This window comes from Brassica oleracea, chromosome C1 (genome assembly GCF_000695525.1).
Source record: "Brassica oleracea var. oleracea cultivar TO1000 chromosome C1, BOL, whole genome shotgun sequence".
NCBI lineage: Eukaryota > Viridiplantae > Streptophyta > Magnoliopsida > Brassicales > Brassicaceae > Brassica > Brassica oleracea.
Window position 1 is genome coordinate 35,962,242 of NC_027748.1, and position 9,949 is coordinate 35,972,190.

General features: G+C 37.1%; 1 protein-coding gene across 1 annotated transcript in view; it reads right to left on the bottom strand.

Annotated features, from left to right (window-relative positions):
- Nucleotides 1-2,936, bottom strand: part of LOC106326537 (putative cyclic nucleotide-gated ion channel 19) — a 7,687-nt gene extending 4,751 nt beyond the window's left edge. Inside the window, exons 1-9 of the mRNA XM_013764496.1 lie at nt 2,353-2,936; nt 2,064-2,255; nt 1,889-1,987; nt 1,675-1,812; nt 1,332-1,580; nt 982-1,233; nt 741-886; nt 577-654; nt 336-465 (exon numbers count right to left, since the gene is read on the bottom strand). Of these exons, the coding sequence (XP_013619950.1) occupies nt 336-465; nt 577-654; nt 741-886; nt 982-1,233; nt 1,332-1,580; nt 1,675-1,812; nt 1,889-1,987; nt 2,064-2,255; nt 2,353-2,775 (1,707 nt within the window). The 5' untranslated portion in view covers nt 2,776-2,936. The remainder of the gene's footprint in view (nt 1-335; nt 466-576; nt 655-740; nt 887-981; nt 1,234-1,331; nt 1,581-1,674; nt 1,813-1,888; nt 1,988-2,063; nt 2,256-2,352) is intronic.
- Nucleotides 2,937-9,949: the final 7,013 nt, after the last annotated feature.

Below are 9,949 nucleotides of genomic sequence, written 5' to 3' on the forward strand. Positions count from 1 at the left end.
AACTTGGCTACGTCCACGGGCAAAGAGAGATCTTATTATTGGAGGCGATATTGAGTTTACAGAGTGCAAGTTTAGGGTTACTTCGAATACAAGATATATATAGTAACATCTCGCATCTAAAACCCTAGACTAAACGGACTCATGGGCTTAAGCCCACGATCAAATGTAACATCCATAATATCTTGATGCAACGCTCTTGATGCAACCGAGTCGGTATGATGTACATGATGTAACATCCATCGTCTAGATGTAACATCCAGATTCAAGGCATATCAACAAAAAACTATACAGAAGGAAATGGATTTTGTTCTAGTGCAATGTATTATGCTTATTACCTTCTTGAGAAATTTGAAGAGATGACGTTTTATATCTCTCCGGAGGTCTTCAGGCATATTCTCAAAGAGCAATTCCTCGTTAACTCCTCTAGTCGCTGCCCAGTTGAACCGCTCTGCCTCTCGCACCCTCCTGCATTTTTTTGAACAAACTACTGAGTTAGTTCTATCGACCGTCCCATTACATAGCCTGAAATGTATGACCAAAAAGACTAATTCAAATGAGATGCAAAGCTGCACAGACTTTCTTATATCTTCTGGCAACAGTCTATGGCTCATCCACTGCTCCACGTCACGCCGTCTAAGCATCATTTCCATCCTCCTAAAAAAAGACAAGCACAAATCATCAATCTCACTTGGTGGATCAAATGTTTTTCTTTTGAAACATAATTGATGGAGTAGGTATACCTTCGATCAAGAGCTTGAAGGAAGTTGTGCATATTACCAATGAGCCTCGCAAAAAGCAAAAGGCCTAGTCCAGTGATGCCCATTGTAAAGAAAACCTCCCCCACTGAGTAACTTGGTGATAGGTTTCCAGCAAGCGTGCTTATTTGCTTACAGAGTTGCAAAAACAGTTTCACATTAGCTAAGAGTGATTTAAGAGACTAAATAGTTTGAACATCAATCAACCTAATAGAGCCTAAGTTACCTGGAATCCCCAAAACAGAGAGTAACTGAATCGTGTGAAGATACTAGAATGACTAGTAAGATTGACTGCCTTCGCATAGATGCCATACGAAAAGCCACTCTCTTGAAAACAAGCATTGACACTGTCACTATCTCTCCAGAGAGCTCGTAGTGACGCAGATGCGTACATGTTCCCACGAGCACAATCTATAAGGTTCCTACGTTCATCTACCGAGTTATTCCAAGCCGCATACAACAGACACTTTTTTACTCTCTGGAAAAAAACCAAAAAGAGAGAGAGAAGAATCAGTAAAACTACTCGGAGTTTTGAAAACATACATAAAGTATTTCTTAAAAAACTGACTTATATACCTCAATTCCTGAAAAATACCAGCAAGATCCAACAGCATGACCAGCAAGCATGAAGGTTAGAAGATTAATAACAAAGCTGGCCCAAGCCGACTCAAATATGAAGCCTGTCGGTGTTTGGCCAGCAAGAAGAGGAAGAAGCCTATATAACTTTGGAATGTATTGTACTATAAATATGCTGCGTGTAATGTTTCTCTCAAATCCTGCTGTGGATGTGCCTAAGTGTGCTGGTAATATCGATAATGTCATTATCTGAAACACAAAGGTGAAATATAATGTAAGAAAAAGAAACATCTCCGAGTTGACAAAACTCAAAGAAACATTTCAAGGGTTGAGAGTACAAAACCTGTGGAATGGGTAACACTATGAACAAATCAAGAAAAAATTTGCCTCGCAAGTAATTACGAGCAATTTTTCTTGGATGATCAACTAACTGGCCAGCACCAACTATTCTAGACTCAGGAGCTACATAGGCCATTCGAAACTGCGACAAATATGACAAGAAGAATAATTAAAGCAAATCATTTCTTACACAGGAGACAAGTGCAAAGGAGACACACCTGAAGCAGAATGTTAATAAAGAAAATAAGATCAAACATACTCCTAAGAGACACCAGTACGGTAGTCTTTGTCCAATCAATCTCTATACATTTGTTGTCCTGCAGTAATCTTAAACTCAAGAAAAAAAGATACAGTCAAACAAGAAACTGATAGTGGAAGAGGAAGGAAGCATACATGTCGGATTAATAAGAGGAAGACGAAGGTGGGATCTATAAAAATAGCCATCAAGCATGAAAAGGCTAAGAATCTAGTCCAGACTTGAACGAATTTGGAATGAGGATTCATGATTCCAGGCACGCATCTACGAACAGAGGAAGCAAATCGCTTAGCCCAACCTCTAGCATCATCATACAGAGCAGTGTGGAACTAAACAAGAAAAAATAACATTCATATCAGTTATGTCTAACACTTACTTGGTCCTCAAGCTAAGTAGAAGCATTAATATACATACATACATACATACCCTGGAGTCAGAAACTTTGGAAGTATGAAAATTAGCAGATTGGTGGCTGTAGTAAGAAGGACAAGTGGTACAGTAAGGTTCATTACACATCCCTAGTTGTCCAGATGTCAAGATATTTGCATTTTTCACGACGGATTCGTCTTCAGATCGAACATCAACGGTAGAGGAGGAATCAGGAGGTTCAATAGATGGAGGAAGGAGAGACTCAGGTCTGAGAGTAGAGTAAAGAGGACCAGGTGGTCTTCTCTGTGTTCGAATTGGGACTGTGTAGCCCAAAGCCACCTTTGACTTGTCACATCCATCAATGTAATAAGTTGAATTTGAGAGGGAAACGCTACGGTTCTTGAAATTGAAAGCCCCGGTGTGAGCACGAGATGTTGCTTCTGGAATGGAAACTTGGTCGTTTTCGTTTGGGGAAATCATTCTGCAAGATCAAGAACGAGAAGCTGAATACCCCCAAAAGCCTAGGGTAAGCGTGACAAAGAAGCAAAACAATGAAAGAGAGGACAGAGACTGAGTTTTTGGGTTTAGCTCATTAAGACTTTGTTAGTTTTATAAAGACAACGAAAACATGGATGTTTGCAAAAAAAATTTTTAAAACATGGAAGGTTGCAGGAAGCTTGATTCGTCAAATTGAAAATAACGTAACATATTGGATCTTTGTGCAAGGATACCCATCAACGAAACTTCAAAGGGTTTCTTTAATAAGTCAAGCAAAAAAAAAGGATTTTACCAAAAAGAAAAAGTCAAGCAAAAAGGTTGGAAGAGGGAAAACCTTAAGAAGCTCCAATTTGTGTTAATTTTAAAATATTATCGTTTCACATAAATCACACCAATGACAGTAAAATTTCAAAAAAAAGCTAAATTACCATAAACGATAAATCAAAATTTTAATTCCACTTCTCAATACTAGATCTTAAGTTCACTAAACCTAAATATAATATATATATATATATATATATTGTATAATTTATTGTTTACATAGTTTACATTTTTTTTTAAACTACTAATATATTTAATTAATTATTCAGTTATAAATATGAGTATTATTATTTTATTTTTAAATATGATATTTTAGGAAATTTTCTTCTTGTGTATTGTTTTTAGGATAAGAAGTAGATTATTTTTGAGAGGAACAATAACGAATATGAGTGAATAAACAAAGCCGCGTTTCTGAAGAAAATGAAAGCAAATCCTTTTGAATTATTGAACCCTCCTTGGTATGTCCTTGAAAGTTGAAAGTTGAAAGTTGAAAGTTGAAAGTCATACCTTTCACACCAAAAGCCACGTGAACTGGGTCCAGACTTTGCTCCTACTACCAACACTCCAACAGTCCGCCATGTTTTCAATACATAGTTTTGTAAGACCAGAAACGAAATTTCTCTTTCGGCCCCTACAGTATTTATAAACCTACCGGCCCTCGACCCCATGCTTGACCAGCTTGTGGTCAAGGCGGGCTCTGTTACAACTACTATTCTAACCAGTGTTCTAAAACGTGCTAGGCGGTTCATTACGTGTTAGATGACAGTATAACGTCTAGCCGTATATACGAACGCCTAAACGGGATATATACGGATATATACTTTTACACGAAATATAAGTATATGATTAATATATACATTATTATTTTTTTTAAACTGAACATAAATATATTTTAAATCCACTTTTATGTATAAGTATATAGTTTAACATATATAAATGGGCAAATCTCAAAAATAGCACCTTTCTAAGTTTATATCACAAAAATAGCACTCAAAAACTAAAATGACCAAAATAGAACCTTTCTAAGTTTATCCTTTGAAAATTTTAATTTTTTTATTTTTCAAAATTTGAAATCTTATCCCCAAAACCTCATTTCTCAACTCTAAACCCTAAACTCTAAACCCTAAACCCTAAACCCTAAATCCTAAACCCCACCCTTTAACTCTAAACCCTAAGTTTGTGACTTTTGATAAAACATTAAATGCTATTTTTGTGACTATTGACCTTGAGTGCTAGTTTGGGAACATAAACTTGATTTAGTGCTATTTTTGTCTTTTTCTCTATATAAATAGTTTTAAATTATAAAAATTAAAGTCATTTTAAATAATAGATATATAAAGATGATAAATTTAAAATGATTTTGCAACAATTATAATAATATCTATAATCATATAAATACATAAAATAAGTAGAAGTAATATAAATAATAACATTAATATAATATAATAATTATATTAATAGTTTATTTTTGAATATTAATGCTTAAAATCTCTTTAGACGTCCGCGTATACCGGATAATGTCCGCCTAAACGCTATTATTCGCTCGAATTATATAAATCTGCATAAAACACTGTATAATATAAAAATAGTACGGTTGGCTACCGTATAGTGCCTAAACGTCGACTAAACCGTATTTTAGAACACTGATTTTAACGTACCATAATTATTGAAATGCCAAGTGACGGATATTTGTTATGATTGGATGCGCCAACTATAGTTCAATTGGTTAGAATGTTTCGTATCATAGAGTTTAAATTAACGTCTGTTTATTCGCCAAAAAGCAAGGTCAGCATTCTCCAAGAACCATATCTATTCACTTCAGGCTATTAGATTGGTATGAATGATAATTATTATTGATAATGGAACTCTGTTTATATACAGAGAGAACAGAGTGATGAACAAGTCTAGAATCTACAGAAGTTAATGACAATATACAAACGTTAATGAAGACGATGATTTAGGGACTTCGTCAATCCACATAATCTGCCTTCCAAATTCTATATCACATGCATCATGGAACCTTGAGCCCGTAGTCTACGATAAGGTCTCAGCCGGCTGCTTTGGTCTGGATAAACATAATGCCAAGAAGAAGGAGAACAAAACCGAAGAGAAAACTGGATGCAAGTGGTTGAACAATGACGACCTCTTCTCAAAGTGCAGTCTAATGATTCAACTTGCCTAATTACTCTATTCTTTGTTGTATTAGTAGACTATGAAAAAAAAGTATGGTTTACATGACTAAGTAACGAATCTAGTAAACACAACAATGTCATGACCTTCCCACCCACCTATGCTTACTGCTATAAACCTTGACTGAATTTTGGAAAAAAAAGTAGAGAAAACAAAGGCAAAGAGATGACAATGCTTCATCCGCAAAGATGGCTCTCCAGCTTGATCATGTTCTTGCTGTCGTCATTCATGCTAAAATCCGATGGATCAAACCATATAGTTGGCGACAGCTCTGGTTGGGAACTTTACACAAACTATACCAACTGGACACAGGGAAGAGAGTTTCATGTCGGCGATGTCTTAGGTAAAATTTCTAATTCCTACACAATATAGTAGAGTTTAAGTTACAGTCCCATCCCTTACATGTGAACCATTGTTTCCAACACCCACCTTGCTAAATCTGTCTCTCTTCTCAAACAGTTTTCAACTACAATAGAGACCAGCATAATGTTATGCAAGTTAATTCTACAGCCTACGTAGATTGTGGAAGAGACAATTACATATCTCTCTTCAACAAAGGCAATGACTCAATAGTTATATCTGTTGGATCCATTTAAACCAAATGGGTTTAATTAAAGTGTGAAAAGAAATGGGCCAATGGGCCAATGTAATCAAAGCCTAATGGCATAAGTAAGTTAATGAAGGACTGGGAAACATCCCACATCGCTTACGAGAGCTGAGGATGAGTTGTATATACAAGCTACTACACTTACCTTGTTTCAAACGGTTCAGAGGAAGAAATGGCTCTCCACGCTCGTGCCGCCGCCGTCCGGCTCGGTGTTGGGCCAGAGTTAAGCTCAATGTTTTTTGCCATTTCATTTCTAAAAATTTCTAAAAAACAGCATGACATTTGTGTATAAACGACATGTAGTTTGTCTAAAAACGACACGAAGTTTATCTGTTCTAAATGGATCAGAACCGAGTCAACAAGAGAGAAACTTGCGGAGAAAGTTGTTCAACGTTCCACTCCGAGATCTTTGAGAGATTTTTGGAAAACGTTGGCAACAGTTTCGAAAAACCGCTCCTCGTTTCCTCTTTATATATCGACTCTCTTCCTTCTTCATTTCTTAACTTTTCCCGTATCAAAAATCCAACAGCGAAAATCCCTTAGCGTAAGTCTATAGTTCGAGAGTGTTTCGTAGATTTATAGTTCGATAGGGCAATTCACGAGTGAAGCGTAATCGTCTACCATGGTTGTATCTTGGGACTCGATATTCGTACAGTACCGTCTCACTAACGGAGCAAATATTTAGAGTTAAGGAAAGAGATTACATCTCGACTCAATGTTTATTTGCGAATACGATTTCTTATCGTTCTTGTATTCGCTTTACAAATCGTCGATTTCCTTAACGTATTATTTTTGTTATATCGTTTATCTCAGTCTGGTTATCCGACTTCTACAATCTTAACTCTAATTTCGCTTTCTATTTAAATCGTTTAATCGGATTGAAAAACGGTTCAACAGAGATTTGTTAACGATTTTTAGAACGCTGTTTGCAATTTAATCGGACTGAAAAACGGTTCAACAAAGATTTGTTAACGGTTTTTAGAACGCTGTTTGCGATTTGCTATGTAGCATTTCCGCGAAACGTTCTGTTTGCTGATATGCGATTCATATAAACCTTTTCTTGTTTCGTTCAAAACGATGTTTGCGATTTGCTCTTTGCTTATCCGCGAAACGTTTATTTGTTCTTTTGTAAACGTGTTTTCGAATTGCTTTATAGCTCTTCCGCGAAACGTTTCCTATGTATTTCATAACGATTTGCGGATTGCTTTCTAGCATTATCTCGAAAAGTTTTGATATACTATTCTTAAAAAAAAAATATGAATCGTTTCCATAACCGCTTCCTTAAGCGAGATTATGAAACATTCTAAGTCTATACAAAACGGTTGCTGCAAATGCTTCTCTAAGCGAGTTTGCGAAACGGTTTTTCCAGACTAATATCGATATGATTTGGTTCAAACACCAAAAATGACCATCAATTTTAAACTATTATTTTTCTTTAAAATAATATATTATTTGTTGAATGGAGTACTGATTCGCCTTCATGGTTTTCTCTATAGGAAAAACAATGACAAACGATAACAACACCCCCATTGACACCACAAATGTCAATCAGACTCCACTCAACGTTGCAGCAACTGATGCAACCGTGACAAACGTTGGAAACATCACAGCATCAACAACAAGCACTATCCTCCCTGCGGGAAATGCTACTGATGAAACCACTCGCCGTAGCCTATTCGGTGGGTCGTCTCATTGACCCATTGTACCGGGTCTACTGGGAGATCCCCACGGCGAAAGAGCTATGGAGATCACAGGACAAGAAGTAACGAGGTGAGGACGCTGGCTGCCAGAAGTATGTGGTCTCAAAATTCCACGACTTCAAAATGGTGGATTCAAAACCCATCATGGATCAGGTGGAAGCGTTTCAGCTCATTTACCATGAAATCGCTGCTGAAGGGATGTCCATCTGCGAGACATTCACAACTCCCAGCTTCATTGAAAAGCTTCCTCCAAGCTATGCGGATTTCAAGAACTACTTGAAGCACAAGAAGAAGAAGATGGGGCTCGAGGAGCTTATCATGAGGCTTCAGATGGAATCCAGAAACCAAACTGCTGACAAGGTCACTGCTAAGGAGCATAGTGTCAACATGGCCGAGCACAAAGTTGCCAAGCCTTCCAAAACTGCTGCAGCCTTGAAGGCTTCTGGAAAAAACTTCAAGAACAAAGGAATTGAGATCAATGCGAATGTGGAGAAGTTCAAGGGGAAATGTCACTACTGCCACAAAGTGGGGCACAAGACTGTTGAGTGTCGCAAAAATATCAAGGATGAGAAGGCTCAGGCAAATCTCACAGAGGAGGATCTCGTTGCTGTGGGAACTGAAGCCAACATGGTTGAAAGCAACAACCCCAAGGAATGGTGGTATGACACAGGTGCAACCACCCACATTTGCACCAAGGAATAGGTGCTGAACAAGAGAAGCTCAGGATGGGGAACACTGCAGTCTCCAAGATTGAAGGACGCGACAATGTGATTTTGAAGATGACATCTGGACATGAGGTCACTCTGACGAATGTGAAGCATGTGCCTGACATGAGGAAGAACCTGGTCTCGGGAACCTTGCTCAGCAAGAATGGATTTGCCACAAGTTTTGAGGCGGACAAGCACATGATTAGGAAGAATGAGATGTATTTGGGAAGAGGGTATGTTAAGGGTGGACTTGTCAAGTTGAATGTAATGACAGTCCCTCCGAAAGTTGTAGCTCCAAAAGTTTCAATGAATAAGAAAGAGCTAGTTGCATATTTGGTTGAGTCTTTGAATATATGGCATGAAAGATTAGGCCATGTAAACTACAAATCTATACAAAGATTAATGAATTTAAATCTAATTCTTAAATGCAAAACAAGTAAAAAAAAATTTGAAGTATGCGTACAGGCTAAGGTCACAAAAACGCCATCACCTCGTGTTGAAAGAACTAATAAACCTCTAGATTTAATTCACACCAATTTATGTGATGTAATATACATACAAACTTTAGGTGGAAAAAAGTACTTTGTGACCTTAATAGATAACTGCACAAAATATTGCTATGTATTTTTATTACATAGTAAAGACGAAACCTTAGAAAATTTTAAAGAATTTAAACTCGAGGTCGAAAATCAGCTTAAAACAACTATTAAAGTAGTTAGAAGCGACAGAGGAGGCGAGTACGATGGTCCATTCAATGCATTCTGTAAAGAACATGGAATAATCCATCAAACTACAGCTCCTTACTCACCAGAATCTAATGGAGTTGCTGAACGCAAAAATCGAACTCTAAAAGAGATGATGAATGCAATGTTGCAGGAATCTAGGTTACCCAAGAACATGTGGGGGGGAAGCGTTGCTTACCACTAATTATATCCTCAACACCACACAAAGTAACTGGAAAAACATATGAATTATGGAAAGGTAACTTACTTTCGTATAAATACCTCAAAGTGTGGGGGTGCTTGGCAAAAGTTGCGGCACCGCCACCAAAAAAGGTCACTATTGGACCTAAAACAGTGGATTGCATCTTCATCAGATATGCACATAACAGTAATGCTTATCGATTTCTGGTACATAAATCTGAAATATCAGACATTCATGAAAAAACAGTCATGGAATCAAGAAATGCATCTTTTTTCGAAAATATTTTTCCATATAAGGAAAAACAAGGTTCAAACGAACTCAAGAAGAAAGAGACAACGAAAAGAACTCAGAAACTGAGACAAACATCGAGATTTCTATAAATGATATTTCATAAAATGAAGAAAAACATGAACCTCGAAGGTGCAAAAGAGCTCGAAAGGAAAAATCTTTTGGTGAAGATTTCCTAATGGCATTTTTAATAGAAAATGTTCCGAAAACTTTGGCAAAAGCCATGGCTTCACCAGAAGCTCCATTTTGGAACGAAGCTGTCAGAAGTGAATTTGATTCTATCATGCAAAATTATGCAAGGTACATAACAGATTTACCACCTGGCTGCAAAGCATTAGGAAATAAATGGATAATGACACGAAAACCTGGTGGAAAATACAAATCTAGGCTTGTAGTTCAAGGATTCCGACAAAAGGAAG